The 15319-nt window shown below is 39.1% G+C and overlaps 1 protein-coding gene across 4 annotated transcripts in view; it reads left to right on the top strand.

Moving 5' to 3' along the window:
* MED6 (mediator complex subunit 6) overlaps positions 1–13542 on the top strand; it is a 30634-nt gene extending 17092 nt beyond the window's left edge. For 3 of the 4 annotated variants that reach the window (XM_045448158.1, XM_045448160.1, XM_045448157.1), the window contains 2 exons: positions 4487–4514; positions 5099–5509. In XM_045448158.1, the coding sequence (XP_045304114.1) occupies positions 4487–4514; positions 5099–5229 (159 nt within the window). In that variant the 3' untranslated portion in view covers positions 5230–5509. Of the gene's footprint in view, positions 1–4486; positions 4515–5098; positions 5510–13318 lie in introns of those variants that run through there. The other variant, XM_045448159.1, reaches the window with a different exon arrangement.
* The last annotated feature ends 1777 nt before the right edge of the window (positions 13543–15319 follow it).

Raw genomic sequence — 15319 nt, 5'->3', positions numbered from 1 at the left:
TTTGAATTATTTGAACTGTCATCACTACAAACCAAAGCAGTGTCAATTTTTATATATTCTTTTTTAAATAATGCTCTCTTGAAGTTTAGACATATCTTTTTTCCTTTTAATGTTTGTTTATTTTTGAGAGAGAGACAGAGCACGAGCAGGGGAGGGGCAGAGAGAGAGGGAGACACAGAATCTGAAGTAGGCTCCAGGCTCTGAGCTGTCAGCACACAGCCCGACGTGGGGCTCAAACCCCTGAACCGTGAGATCATGACCTAAGCTGAAGTCGGATGCTCAATCGGCTGAGCTACCCAGGTGCCCTGAGAAATATCTTTTTAAAAAAAAAAAAAAAGATTTAAAAAAGTATTTATGTATTTATTTTGAGAAAGAGACTGCGTGAGCAGGGGAGAGGCAGAGAGAGAGGGAGAGAGAGAATCCCAAGCAGGCTCCATGCTCAGCCCAGAGCCCCACCTGGGACTTGATCCCATGACCATGAGATCATGACAAGAGTCAGGTGCTTAACCAACTGAGCCACCCAGGTGCCCTAGAAATATTTTGTACCTCATCTTCTAGATGCTTACCACTGACTAGCTGAGAACTATGAATGGTGGCAGTCGGGACCCATTAAATGTTACAAAACAAGTTGCAAGGAAGTAATGCAGTATAGTTTTATGAAGGTGACCATTAACAATGTAGAGGATGCTTAGGAAAAGGTGATGTTTGGAATCAGAGAAGTTAGGTTGTGGAGAGCTTGAACTAATTCTGTGGCTGTAGAGAGAAGATAGATTCCAGAGATATTTGAATTTAGGATTGCCCAAATTTGGTGGTTGGATTTGGAGAGGTTGGCATTAAGGATAATTCTGAGGCTTCAGGCTTAGATTTAGACTTGGTTTTGATTGTTAACCAAAATTCAGAATATAGGAAAAGAAACAGATTTGTGGTTTAAATATTAGGGGTTTAAATTTTAGTTGTTAAGCATTCTATTTTCATTGACCAACCACCAGAATATTCAGTAGCTTACTGCTGTGTTTGGGTTCTGAGGTATTCCAGCTGAATGACCTCTTTTTTTTTTTTTTTTTTTCTGGCTGGGTGTCCTGTTAAGTCCCATGTGCTGTCCTATCCTGATGAGCTAGGCTGGACAATACAGAAAACTCAAAGACTTTTGAATCTTAAAACAAACAAACAAAAAAAACCTTTGCTTTATAGAAAGTTATAGAAATTTAAGATAATATATAAAAGTAAAGAGAATAATTACAAACAAAATCCCCATGTACCCGTTATCTGGCTTTAACAGTTATCAAACATAGCCCTTGTTTTATGTCTTCTTTCTCTATTTCCTCCCAATTATTTTGAAGCAGGTTGTAGACTTCATATCATTTCAGTGAGTTTTTTACATTTTTCTTTTAAAGGTTTAGCTACAATCATACTTCAGCTGTCATTTTCTAGAACCCCACCTTTCCTGGGACGTGTGGGTGATTCAGTCGGTTAAGTGTCTGACTTTGGCTCAGGTCATGTTCTCGTGGTTCGTGAGTTCGAGCCCTACATTGGGTTCTGTGCTGACAGCTCAGAACCTGGAGCCTGGTTCAGATTCTGTGTCTCCCTTTCTCTCTGCTCCTCCCCCATTTGCACTCTCTCTCTCTCTCTCTCTCTCTCTCTCAAAAATAAATATTAAAAAAATTTTTTTAGAACCCCACCTTTCATTTAACCATCCAAGGGCCAAAGCCAACTCCCAAAGAGAGAGTATGTCCAACTCTTTGTAACAGAACTAGGAGAAAGATGGCTTTTTCTAGAATTGTTACTCCCTTTGCTCCTTCTACCCAAAACACTTCTCCTTACATCGAGAGAAGAAAATAGATACTTGGTTTACTTGAAATTTCCTACGAGCTCCCTATTTATCCATTGTGTCTCCCAGAACTATTTGTAGTTCAGAACTTACTCCTACTTATCCATTATTTGACAGTTGAGCTGCTGGGTTGCCCCTATGAAAGTGCTCAGGAGGATATTAGAAAAGTCCTGCCTACTTTGCTGGAATCCTTTTTCCATATTTTAATTTGTGTTACTACTGAGAGTTACACTGATACTGATGTGATAGGAGTTCAGGGCCTTTTATGATGAATGTCTTTTCAATGCTGTTTTCAGAAGATGCTAGAACACCATAGTATATTACTTCCAACTAGATTTATCACAAGGTTACTTGATCAGATTTTGTCAGAAAGGTGCCCCCATTCTATTTTCCTATCTGAAACCACATCCTACTAGTTTGTTTGACAGTATTCACTAGAAAAGCTGAGAGAGAGTGCATTGGATGTTATTCCAGTGTCCAGATCTAGTCCAGTGTCCAGTATAGTTCAAATGGTTCAGTGCTAGGAGTATAAGAAAACCCCTCTCAATTTCTCATTTCCTCAATGTTGTGCCATATATTTCCTCTCTTGTTTTAAAGTAAGAAAAACTATTTGTTCCCTCAGATTACTTTAGACATGTTTAATTCCTAATGTGTTCATAAGATATGTGATAATGTGGGTGTGTTGAGGGTTCCCATAATGCCCTCATGTTTGGAGATTTGCTTGAAGGACTCACAAGATTTATTACAGTGACATAGTAAGGATATACAGCCATATGAAAAAGACAAGTAGCGTCTGGAGGAGCCCATGTGCAGGCTTCCTTATATCCTCTCCTTCTCATTAGGAGTTACACAAAATGTGTTCTTTCAACAACGAAAATGAGGCAACGTGTGTGGTATTTCTGCCCAAAGAAGTCCATTAGAGACTTGGTTCCAATGTTTTTTGGGTGAGGTGGGGGGTGGGGGGGATCATCCTATAGGTGCTCTCTAGCTCATACCAAAATTCACATGCCTGGAAGAAAAGCACATGTTCAGCATGAACAACATTGTACAGTCTAGGCACAATGAGCCGCCACTACCAGAATGGTGAGAACTTTCCAAAATTCAAATTCCTAGTCATCAACAAAGGCCACCCTTGCCTTTCAAACATAGAAGCCTCAAGCCTTCTATGTTAAATCTTTTCTGCACAATGGATAATAGTATGGAGCTCCGTTTTGGTCTTATTAAGTGTAATGTTCCCAGAACTTGCTGTTGGGATGGGCTCGTAGGCAGTTGGCAGCATGAATCTGGAACATATGATATCAGGAAATTTGGTCATCTTTAGTCCTAGGAATAGATAAGAAAGCTTAGGGAGGGCATAGAAATTCAGAAAATGCCTGGAGACGTTAACTTTAAAAACAAAGAGAACATTTTCTTTGGAGATGACAGAGAAGTCTATAAAGCAACGTGTGTGTATAGGTAAGGGTATAAGTTTGAAGGTAGTTAGATGGGAGGGAACTTGGGTTGTTGACATCCCTTTTTTAAAACGTAGACTACAGGGGTACCTGGGTAGCTTAGTCGGTTAAGTGTCCGACTTCGGCTCAGGTCATGATCTTGTGGTCTGTGAATTTGAGCCCCATGTCGGGCTCTGTGCTCACAGCTCAGAGCCTGGAGCCTGTTTCAGATTCTGTGTCTCCCTCTTTCTCTCTCCTCCCCTGCTCATGCTCTGTCTCTCTCTTCTCAAAAATAAATAAACGTTAAAAAAAAATTAAAAACATAGACTACAGAGCCATTGGCTTCAGGTGAAGGGTAGGTTGTGAGCCTTGAGGAGGAAGGAGGAGAAAAGTTTTAAAGCATTTAACTTGGGTAATAGGAAAAGGGAGACGACAGCATAATCAGATAAAAGAACTGCTGTGCACAATGGAGGATCTTACTTTGTTCCTGACTCATCATGCCCCATCCTTTCTTTCCTATAGTTTGGTTTTTAATAGTACTCTAATCAGAAGCCTTTACGTTCATAGGAAAATACCTTTTTCTTCTTTGCTTCCTGTACCTGCCAACTTTAAAAGTTGGAGGGTTGATCCATGTTTCATTTGCTTTCTTTGAGCTCATATCCCCTAAACAAATAAGCCTCTGGAGTCTTGAAAGTCTCCATTATTCTCTCCCATTGGATTCTACTTAGCTACTTTTTTTCTTAATTTTTTTTTAAAGTTTATTTACTTATTTTTGAGAGGGAGAGAGGAAATCCCAAGCAGGCTTCGCACTGTCGGCATGGAGCCCGATGTGAGGCTTGAACTCATGAACTGTGAGATCATGACCTGGGCCAAAACCAGGCGTCAGATGCTTAACCGACTGAGCCACCCAGGGGCCTCTCTACTTAGCTACTTTTTGAAAGCATTATAGCCTGGGTACAGAGGTAGAGGGCCTTATAGATAGCTGTTCAAGGGAAACTTATTTATGTTTGACTCTTTTGTTCTAGTTCTGTCTTTTCTGGAACATGAGAATAAGTAGAAAGTGATAAATTTACTGTTTATGGTACATGAATAGTAGTTTCTCTTTATGGAGTCAATTTTAATATAATTTGAATGAAGGTATAATTTTAATAAGAATTACGACGTCAAGAAGAAGAAAATTTTGCTAACCTGCCCTGTTTTCTCCCCTCCCCCCCTTTTTAAATTATAGCAAAAGTCTGGAGAAAAGCCTGTCCCAGGTATGTTCCTGATGTTCTTATTAAACTTGAAATAAAACTCAGTTAACAACTATAGCATGTAAGATGAGCTGTGGTCCTTTTGTCCTTCTAGACTCTCTCATGGTAATTCATTGCTTCTAATTTTTGAGATCTGCTGAATTGCCAAAAGATGGTGATTTGTGGTAGTCATATTAGTATTTGAAAGATTAATTGGAGTGGAAAGAGTAAGTATTGAGGATGTGTGGAGAAGATGAGGTGATTTGAAGTTGTTTTTAGTTCATATCTCAGTATGAAAAAAAGCTGTTCTGTTTCATCATTGAAAACAGATATTGAACTATGTGTTCAGCCTGGGATAGACTATATATCTTGTTTATGCATAATGTCCTGTGTTTTTGTCTACTATCACAGATTTGCTTGGGTTATCAGGTTTTTAGGTTTGTAAATGGGTTCTACGTCTGCCTGATGAAACTGCTAAATTTAGCATTTGAGATAAGCAGCAGTTCTAACTGAACTTGAGCCTGAACCATTCACATGACCTTTGTCTAAATTGATCTCATCCCTCCACCTTCCTCTCCCTCCAAAAAATGTCTGCTTTTGATGTCTAGTGGATCAGACAAAGAAAGAGGCAGAACCAATACCAGAAACTGTAAAATCTGAGGAAAAGGAGACCACGAAGAACGTCCAACAGATAGTGAGCACTAAAGGCCCCCCGGAAAAACGAATGAGGCTTCAGTGAGTACTGGTCAGAGAGAAGCTTGCAAGACTCCTCTTGTCCATTATTGATACCTCATTACCGTGACAGGCTCTTGAACTTTAAAATTCTTTGTCACGACCCTTCCATTTGTACAGAATGTGCTTGTTCTTTAAGAAGGATGTAAGGATCCTCATGCTTTTGATAAGTATTTTTTATGTATCTTTTGTAACCTTTCCCCTACTAGACTTGAGCAGCTTCCTTACTCAAATGTATACTGCTATATATACATCTAAAAACAAAATAAAAGTATTTGTATAAATCACTTTATCGTGACTTTTTTCCCTTATTTCTCTCGCTGGAATATTTCCACATGCACTTTGTAAACACGAAGGATTAATGTGAAAGGAGTAACTAAGCTTATTTTCTTATATTAGTTGTGCATTTCTCAGTATTAAAATAATAAGTTGCAATTTGAAAGATAAAGAAGGTAAAAACCTCCCCCTATAAATAAGATAACAGTGAAGTTTCTTTGTGCATAGTTATTTTCATTTTTTATTTTTTTTATACTTTACATCCAAGTTAGCACATGGTGCAACAATGATTTCAGTGGTAGATTCCTTAAGCCCCTTACCCATTTAGCTCATCCCCCCCACAACCCCTTCAACAACCCTCTGTTTGTTCTCTGTATTTGAGAGTCTCCCTGTTATTGTATTATTTTTGCTTCCCTTCCCTTAGGTTCATTTGTTTTATATCTTAAAGTCCTCATATGAGTGAATATGATATTTGTCTTTCTCTTGACTAATTTCACTTGGCATAACATCCTCTAGTTCCATCCACATAGTTGCAAATGGCAAGATTTCATTCTTTTTGCCAAGTAATACTCCCTTGTGTGTGTGTGTGTGTGTGTGTGTGTGTGTGTGTGTGTGTGTGTATCTTTATCCATTCATCCATTGATGGACATTTGGGCTCTTTCCATACTTTGGCTGTTGTTGGTAATGCTGCTATTAACATTGGGGTGCATGTGTCCCTTCAAAACAGCACACCTGTATCCTTGGGTAAATACCTAGTAGTGCAACTGCTGGGTCGTAGGGTAGTTCTATTTTTAATATTTTGAGGAACCTCCATGCTGTTTTCCAGAGTGGCTGTACCAGTTAGCATTCCCAGCAGCAGTGCAAAAGAGATCCTCTTTCTCCGCATCCTCGCCAACATCTGTTGTTGCCTGAGTTGTTAATGTTAGCCATTCTGACAGGTGTGAGGTGGTATCTCATTGTGGTTTTGATTTGTATTTCCATGATGATGAGTGATGTTGAGCATTTTTTCATGCGTCGGTTGGCCATCTGGATGTCTTCTTTGGAAAAGTGTATTCATGTCTTTTGCCCATTTCTTCACTGGATTATTTTTTGGGGGGTGTTGAGTTTGAAAAGTTCTCAAGTTTTATCTAACCCTTTAAGGTTCTAACTTTATCTGATACGTTGTTTGCAAATATCTTCTCCCATTTCGTCAGTTGCCTTTTAGTTTTGCTGACTGTTTCCTTTGCTGTGCAGAAGCTTCTTATTTTGATGAGGTCCCAACAGTTCATTTTTGCTTTTGTTTCCCTCGCCTCTGGAGATGTGTTGAGTAAGAAGTTGCTGTGGCCAAGATCAAAGAGGTTTTTGCCTGCTTTCTCCTCAAGGATTTTGATGGTTTCCTGTCTTACATTTAGGTCTTTCGTCCATTTTGAGTTTATTTTTGTGTATGGTATACAAAAGTGGTCCAGGTTCATTCTTCTGCATGTCGCTGTCCAGTTTTCCCAGCACCACCTGCTGAAGAGACTGTCTTTATTCCACTGAATATTCTTTCCTGCTTTGTCAAAGATTAGTTGGCCGTATGTTTGTGGGTCCATTTCTGGGTTCTCTATTCTGTTCCATTGATTTAAGTGTCTGTTTTTGTGCCAGTACCATACTGTCTTGATGATTACAGCTTTGCAATACAGCTTGAAGTCTGGGATTGTGATGCCTCCTGCTTTGGTTTTGTTTTTTCAAGATTGCTTTGGCTATTCAAGGTCTTTTCTGGTTCCATACAAATTTTAGGATTGTTTGTTCTAGCTCTGTGAAGAATGCTGGTGTTATCTTTTTTTTTTTTTAATTTTTTTTTTCAACGTTTATTTATTTTTGGGACAGAGAGAGACAGAGCATGATCGGGGGAGGGGCAGAGAGAGAGAGGGAGACACAGAATCGGAAACAGGCTCCAGGCTCCGAGCCATCAGCCCAGAGCCTGACGCGGGGCTCGAACTCACGGACCGCGAGATTGTGACCTGGCTGAAGTCGGACGCTCAACCGACTGCGCCACCCAGGCGCCCCAGAATGCTGGTGTTATCTTAATAGGGATTGCATTGAATATGTAGATTGCTTTGAGTAGTATTGACATTTTAACAATATTTGTTCTTTATTTTAAAGTCTTGGGGCACCTGGATGGCTCGGTCAGTTAAGCGTCCGACTTCAGCTCAGGTCGATCTCGCGGTCTGTGAGTTGGAGCCCCGCATCGGGCTCTGGGCTGATGGCTCAGAGCCTGGAGCCTGCTTCCAATTCTATGTCTCCCTCTCTCTCTGCCCCTCCCCCATTCATGCTCTGTCTCTCTCTGTCTCAAAAATAAATAAACGCTTAAAAATAAATAAATAAAAATAAATAAATAAAGTCTAGGTTGTCTGATATAAGTATGGCTACTCCAGCTTTCTTTTGGTGACCATTAGCGTGATAGATGGTTCTCCATTCCCTTTCAATCTGAAGGTGTCTTTAGGTCTAATGTCGGTCTTTTGTAAAGAGCATATAGATGGATCTTGTTTTCTTATCCATTATGTTACCCTATGTCTTTTGATTGGAGCATTTAGTCCATTGACGTTTAGAGTGAGTACTGAAAGATAGGAATTTATTGCCATTATGTTGCCTGTAGAGTTGGAGTTTCTGGTGGTGTTCTCTGGTCCTTTCTAGTCTTTGTTTTTTTGTTGTTGTTGGTTGTTGTTTGTTTGTTTTTTGTTTTTTTGGGTTTTTTTTTTTTCTGTCTTTTCTCCATTCAGAGAGTCCCCCTTAAAATTTCTTGCAGGGCTGGTTTAGTGGTCACAAACTCCTTTAATTTTTGTCTGGGAAACTTTTGATCTCTCCTTCTATTTTGAATGGCAGCCTTGCTGGATAAAGAATTCTTGGCTGCATATTTTTCTGATTCAGCACATTGAATACATCCTGCCACTCCTTTCTGGCCCACCAAGTTTCTGTGGATATGTCTGCTGGAAACCTGATCTGTCTTCCCTTGTAGGTTAAGGACTTTTTTTTCCCCTTACTGCTTTCATGATTCATTCCTTGCCTGAGTATTTTGTGAATTTGACTGTGATATGCCTTGTTGATGTTTGGGTTTTTCTGAATCTAATGGGGAGTCCTCTGTGCTTCCTGGATTTTGGTGTCTGTGTCTTTCCCCAGGTTAGGAAAGTTTTCTGTTATGATTTCCTCACATAACCCTTTTACCCCTTTTTCTCTCTCTTCACCTTCTGGAACCCCTATGATTCTGATGTTGTTCCTTTTTAATGAGTCACTAATTTTTCTAATTCTTAAATCGTGCTCTTTTGCCTTAGTCTTCCTCTTTTTTTCTGCTTCATTGTTCTCTCTAAGTTTGTTCTCTGTATTGCTGATTCACTGCTCTGCCTTACCCATCCTTGCCACCATGGCATCCATTCAAGATTGCAGCTCATTTATAGCATTTTTTATTTAATTTCATCTAGCTTTTATCTCCACAGAAAGGGATTCTAATCTGTTTTCAACCCCAGCTAGTATTCTTATTATTGTGATTCTAAAGTCTGGTACAGATATCTTGTTTGTATCTGTGCTGATTAAGTGCTTGGCTGTGATTTCTTCCTGTTCTTTCTTTTGGAGTGAATTCCTTCGTTTTGTCATTTAGAAGGAAGAAAAGGAATCCATAAGGTAAAAAAAATTAAAATTAAAGACAACACAAAAAAATCAAATAATGGATGCTAGATCCTAGGTGTGTTCTGGTTTGGTTGTTTAAAGAAGTTTGATAGAGAAAAAAGGGAAAGCGAGAAAAAAAAAGGAAAATGTTTGAAAATTTGAACAAATGAATACAATGAAATAGAATAAAATGAAATGATGGAAGTAAAAAAATAGAATTTGAAAAATTTATCCAAAAGTAAAGTGTAGAAATGGAAAACATAAATTTTTTCTTTTATTCAATTTTATCTCTTATTCAAGAATAAGAAAAGAAAAGAAAAAATTATTGAATGGATGGACCAGCAAACAGACTGAGGTATCATTGAAATTACATCGGTTTCCCCTAGAAGTCGAACCATGAAGCGCTTTATAGTCTGTAAACTGAACAGACGGAAAGACTTGTGTTCCTGAAGAGTGAGGTTGTCCCAGTTGGGTGGGGCTTAGTGTAACAGCTCCTTTCTCCACTAGATGGCGCTGCTTAGCTTACTGGGGTGGATTATTGTGGCGCCTGTAGGTGTGTATGTGCTTGCTCCGGAGGGGTGAAAATGGCATGACCTAGCTACCCAGTCTCTAGTATCAGAACTCTTTGCTTTTCCCAATCAGCAATCGCTCACCCCTCCTTTGTCTCTGGATTCCATCCACTCTCTGCTTTTATACTGTCTGTGACCAAGCCGTCAGGTTGCCAGGCGGCACCTCCCTCCTGAGTTTTATCTCAGATGCGGCTCTTGTTTCCCAACCCCTCACTTCTGAAGGACTGCGGCTTTGACCCACTCAGACATACGGGGAAGGTTCTCACTGAGCAATGGCCAGGTGTCAGCTGCCCCCTGGAATGTTCAGGACACCGTGCTGCTGCCAATGGCCAGAGACTGGCTGGGTGCCAACCTGCCCCAGAAAAAGTTGGTGTGATCAGGTGGCAGCAGGGTTTCAGGGATTATGGAAAATCACCCCACACATCTGGCACCAGGCTTCGCCCTTAGCGTCCTTGTTCCAGCTCCAGTGAATGGGGTTGTTTTTCCAGATCCACTGGGACCTTTGCCTGTGGGAAGGCCTCACAGCCTCTACCAAATGTCCTCCCAGTAGGGGAACCACCTCTCCCCATGTGACCCAAGACCTTGAGGACCTCGTTCTCTGCTCCTGGGGATTCGCCCTTCCCACCAGAGCACCCCCAGGTATTGAGCTGCGGAGTTTCAGACTCTGCGCTCCCCCTGTTTATAGAGTCTTAATGGAATTTAAACCCTCTCCTTTCTCCTTTCCCCCTTTTTTGTTCAGTCCCTTGTGTACTTTTTCTTTTCTCTCCAGCTGCTTTTGGACAGTAGGGATGCAGGATGCTTTCCGTACCACCCCCCCCCCCCCGTCTTTGTCCTCTCTCCGCAAACAAAAACAGCTCCCTGCCCTCCGCGGCTTTCTCCCTCAGTTCACCTCTCCATGCCAGGTACCTGCTAAGTTCTCTTGTGCAGATTGTGCAGATTGTGCAGATTGTTGTGTTAATCCTCAAATCAGTTTTCTAGGTGTGCAGAATGTTTTAGTGTTGATCTGGCTGTATTTCAGGGATGAGGGATGCAAGAGAAAAAAAACTTCCATGCTGTTCCGCCATCCTGGCCACTCCCCGCTGTTCACCTGTGCATAGTTATTTTTAATACTGTAGTTTGTAATTATTCTGTTCATGCAGTTTGACTTGATCATATCACTGTATCTTCTGTAAATACTGTTCCATGTTTGCTTAGTTTCTGTAGACTAATTTAGTGACTGAATAATTCCCATGAGTGGTTGTATTGGTTTTCTTTACATTTTCCCTATGTTTCACTTAAGGTTGTAATGATTACCTTTGTGTATGATGACTTTTCATTATTTAGGCTTTTTTTTTTTCCCTTTAGGATACAGTCCCACCAGTAGAATCACTGGAATCTGTACTTTTTTAATTTTTTTTTTTTTTTTTAACTCTGAGGTTCATATCGTCAAGTTGTTTTTCTCAAAAGGTTTGGAACCAGTTATCACTCAAACAGCAAAGTATGAAAATACCAACTTCTCCAGAATCTGGCTACCATGGTCTATTGTAATTTTTGGTTTAGTGCTAATTAAGTAGCAAAAAAATGTTTTGAGTGGTTGAATAATTTCTCTTCTTTGATTTTTGTGTTTGTGAAATGTCTGATTTTCTGTATGGTAAGATTTTTCTTGTAGTTTTTTTTTTTTTAAACGTTTGTTTATTTTTTAGAAAGAGGGACTTGCATGTGGGAGTGGGGGAGGGGCAGAGAGCAAGGGAGAGAATCCCAAGCAGGCTCTGCACCATCCTGGTATCTGATGCAGGGTTCAAACCCACAAACCATGAGATCATGACCTAAGCTGAATCAAGAGTCAGATTCTTAGCCAACTGAGCCACCCAGGCACCCCCTTTTAGCTTTTTATTTTGACATAATTTCAAACTTAAAAGTTGTGGGAATAGTAGAAACAATTCCTACATATGTACCTTTTGCCCCAAATCCCCATGTGTTAACATTTTTCCATACTTGCTTTATTCTTTAATCTTTCTTCTCTTACTGTCAGTTGCTTGCATGTGCTCTATCTCCGTGTGTGTGTGTGTGTGTGTGTGTGTGTGTGTGTATAAAATACACATAATTACACCTTTTACTTTTGGATTGAGAGTCAGTTGCAGTCATAAGGCCCACAAGCCCTAAGTACTTTAGTGCGCATATCCTAAAATCAAGGGCTTTCTCTTATATAGCCACAGTACAGTTATCAAAATTAAACTGTCACAATACTACTGCCTAATCTGTAGATTTATTCCATCTTGTCAGTGGTGCTGAGAATTTACAGCAAAATAATAAATTCATAGCAAAAGACTATCTTGAATTATCCATTGGATTTAGTTGTCCTGTCTGTTTGGTCCACTTTAATCTGGAATAGTTCTTTAATCTTCCTTGTTTTTCATGACCTGGTATTTAAAGGGTTTAGTCTAGTTATCTATTGAATGTCTTTCAGTTTGGTTTTGTTTGGTCTGTTTTCATGATTAAATTCACCTCACACGCTTTTGTCAGGAATACCACAAAAAGGTGCTTATGAAGGTACATGCCGTCAATTTGCCTCATTTCTGGTGATGTTAACTTTGATCACATGGGAAAGGTAGTGTTTGTTAGGTTACTCCTGATTTCCCTTCTTATACAAAAGGCAACTTAGTTTATAAAATTTTGCACTTTGTTTATTTAGCATTTATTTAAGTGTGAACTTTTGACATAAAGTTATTGACTTTTTGTCATATTTGCTTCAAGTATTTTTCCAATTTTTTTCAGCAAAGCTCCTTTTAACTACATTATTATAAAATATCACTTACAGAAAGGTACATAAAATAATAGAGTACAGCTCATTGTATCCGTATAATTCACCATATGCAGGTAAAGAAATTGAACATTGCCAATGTCCCAGAAGCTCTGTTGTGTCCTCTCCTAATCACAATGCTTGTCCTTCTGATCAGAGATCATGCTTATCTTAGTTTTATGGTTAATCACTTGTCATTACATTTATACCATGTAACCATGCATCCCTGAATAAGTGTATAGTTTTGATTGCCTGTTTGTTTATTTTAAAGTTTATTTTTGAGAGAGAGAGTGTGTGTGAGTGAGGGAGGGGCAGAGAGAGGGAGACAGAGAATCCCAAGCAGGGATTCTGACAGGGCAGAGCCCCATATGGGGCTTGAACTTGTGAACCATGAGAAATGACCTGAGCCTAAATCAAGAGTTGGACGCTTAACTGACTGAGCCACCCAGGCGCCCCTGTTTTTTACTTTTAATAAAAATGCATTGTGTTTTGTGTATGACTTCTTTTGTTTAATGTTATGTTTGTGAAAGTCAAACAAATTGTTTCACGTTATTGTAGTTCTTTTATTTTCATTTCTGTGTAACATTCCCTTACATAAATATATTACAGCTTTTAAAATGTATTCTAATGGTGGTAGACATTTGGATTGTTATGGTTTGGGGCTATTATGAAAAAAATGCTTTCATGAAATATTCTTGTACTTGCTTTTATAATTATAGGCTGAATTGTGCGTCTGTCCCCCAGAATGTGACCTTATTTGGAAATAGGGTCATTGCATATGTAATTAGTCAAGATAAGATCATGTTAGGCTGGGTCCCTAATCCAGTATGATTGGTGTCCTTGTGAAAAAGAAGGCCATGTGAAGAGACAAAGGGAGAACACCATGTGAAGATGGACTGGAGTGCTTCATCTGCACACCTAGGGATGCCAGAGATTGCCAGCACATTACCAGAAGCTAGGAAAAAGCCAGGAAAAATTCCCCTATAAGTTTCAAGGGGAGTGTGGCCCTGCTAACACCTTAATCTTGGACTTCTAACCTTCAGAACTTTGAAACAATAAATTTCTGTTGCTTTAAGCCACCAGTTTGTGGTACTTTATTTTCGCAACCCTAGGAACCTAACAGTGTACATGTGCTCATGTTCTTTACTCAGACTGCTGGGTCATAAGTATGCGTTTCTACTACTTTAATGCTAACATATTTTCCAAGGTAGCTGTATGAGTTTCTACTCTCATCAGCAGTTTATGAGAGTTCCTGTGGTTCCAAACCTGTGTTGACCCTTAATACTGTCAATTAAAGAAGAATTGAGTCATTCCGTTGTGCATACAGTGATAGCTTGTTGAGGCTGAAATGTGTATTTCCTGGCGATTGATGATGTTAAGCGTCCTTTCATGATTATTTGGTGACTTGGATATCTATTTTTGCGAAGTGTTTCTTTTGCACATTTTTCTGTTTTTGTTTTTATCTTTGTCTTAAAGGGTTGTAATAGGTTCTTGGTATGTTTTGGATAGGAGTTTTTTGTCCTTGCACGTGTTTAAGTGTATCTTCTCCATTCTGGCTTGCCTTTTAGCTCTGTTGATGGTAGTCTAAAAATGAACAGAAGTTCTTAATTTTAATATAGCTCAGTTTATCAATCTTTTCCTTTATTGTTAATACTTTTTTATGCCTTGTTTGAGGTTTTTCTCTTCATTGAGTTTATGGAGAATGCTCCTCTATCTAGAAGCTCTATTATTCTACATTTTACATTCAGGAGTGTGGTCCATTTGGTTGGGATTGACTGATAGATCAATTTGGAAAGAACTGACTTTTTACCAATGTCACATCTTCAGAACCACAAATATGCTATATTTCTCCATTTATTTAGGTTTTCTTTAATTTCTCTCAGCAGAGTTTTGAGAGTACAGGTCTTAACATGTTTTGTGAAATTTATTCCTTGACATAACATGGTTAGTGATTCTATTGTAAAAGATGTTTTAAAATTTTAATTTACATTTTTTCATTTCAGTATATAGACATTTAGTTTTTTGTGTGCATTTGACCTTGTATCCTGTTACTTTACTTAAATTCAGTTATTGGGGCACCTGGGTGGCTCAGTCAGTAAGTGTCCGACTTCAGCTCAGGTCATGATCTCACGGTTCATGAGTTCAAGCCCTATTTCGGGCTCTGTGCTGACAGCTCAGACCTGGAGCCTGCTTTGGATTCTGTGTCTCCCTCTCTCTCTGCTCCTCCCCACTCACACTCTGTCTCTCTCTCAAAAATAAATAAACATTAAAAAATTTTTTTAATTCAGTTATTATTTTGCTGTTTTTTTGGGTACATTGCTTAGGATTTTTTATATCCATAATCATGTCATATGGGAATAAAGAGTTTTATTTCTTTTCAATTTAAACCTTAAAAACTTATGCTAAAATATAAATAAGATAAAATTTGCCATTTTAACCATTTTTTAGTATATAGTTGAGTGCCATTAAGTACATTCACATCATTGTGCAACCATCACCATCCATCTCCAGAACTTTTTCATCATCCGAAACTGAAACTCCATATTCATTAGACAATAAGTCCCCTTCCCCCTTCTTCCTTCCCCCAGACCCTGGCAACCACCCTTCTACTTGATGTCACTATGAATTTCACTACTCTAGGTATCTCATATAAATATTTGTGTTATTTGGGTCTGGTTTATTTTACATAGCATAAGGTCTTCAAGGTTCATTTATGTTTGAGAAAGTGTCAGAAAAAAAAATTTTTTTTAATGTTTATTTTGAGAGACAGCATGCACACAAGCAGGGGAGGGGCAGAGAGAACGGGAGAGAGAGAGAATCCCAAGTAGTCTCCACCCTGTCAGCACAGAGCC

Source organism: Leopardus geoffroyi, chromosome B3 (genome assembly GCF_018350155.1).
Source record: "Leopardus geoffroyi isolate Oge1 chromosome B3, O.geoffroyi_Oge1_pat1.0, whole genome shotgun sequence".
Taxonomy (NCBI): Eukaryota; Metazoa; Chordata; class Mammalia; order Carnivora; family Felidae; genus Leopardus; species Leopardus geoffroyi.
Note: the sequence above shows the minus strand (reverse complement) of the source record. Positions and strands in the feature narration are given on the sequence as shown.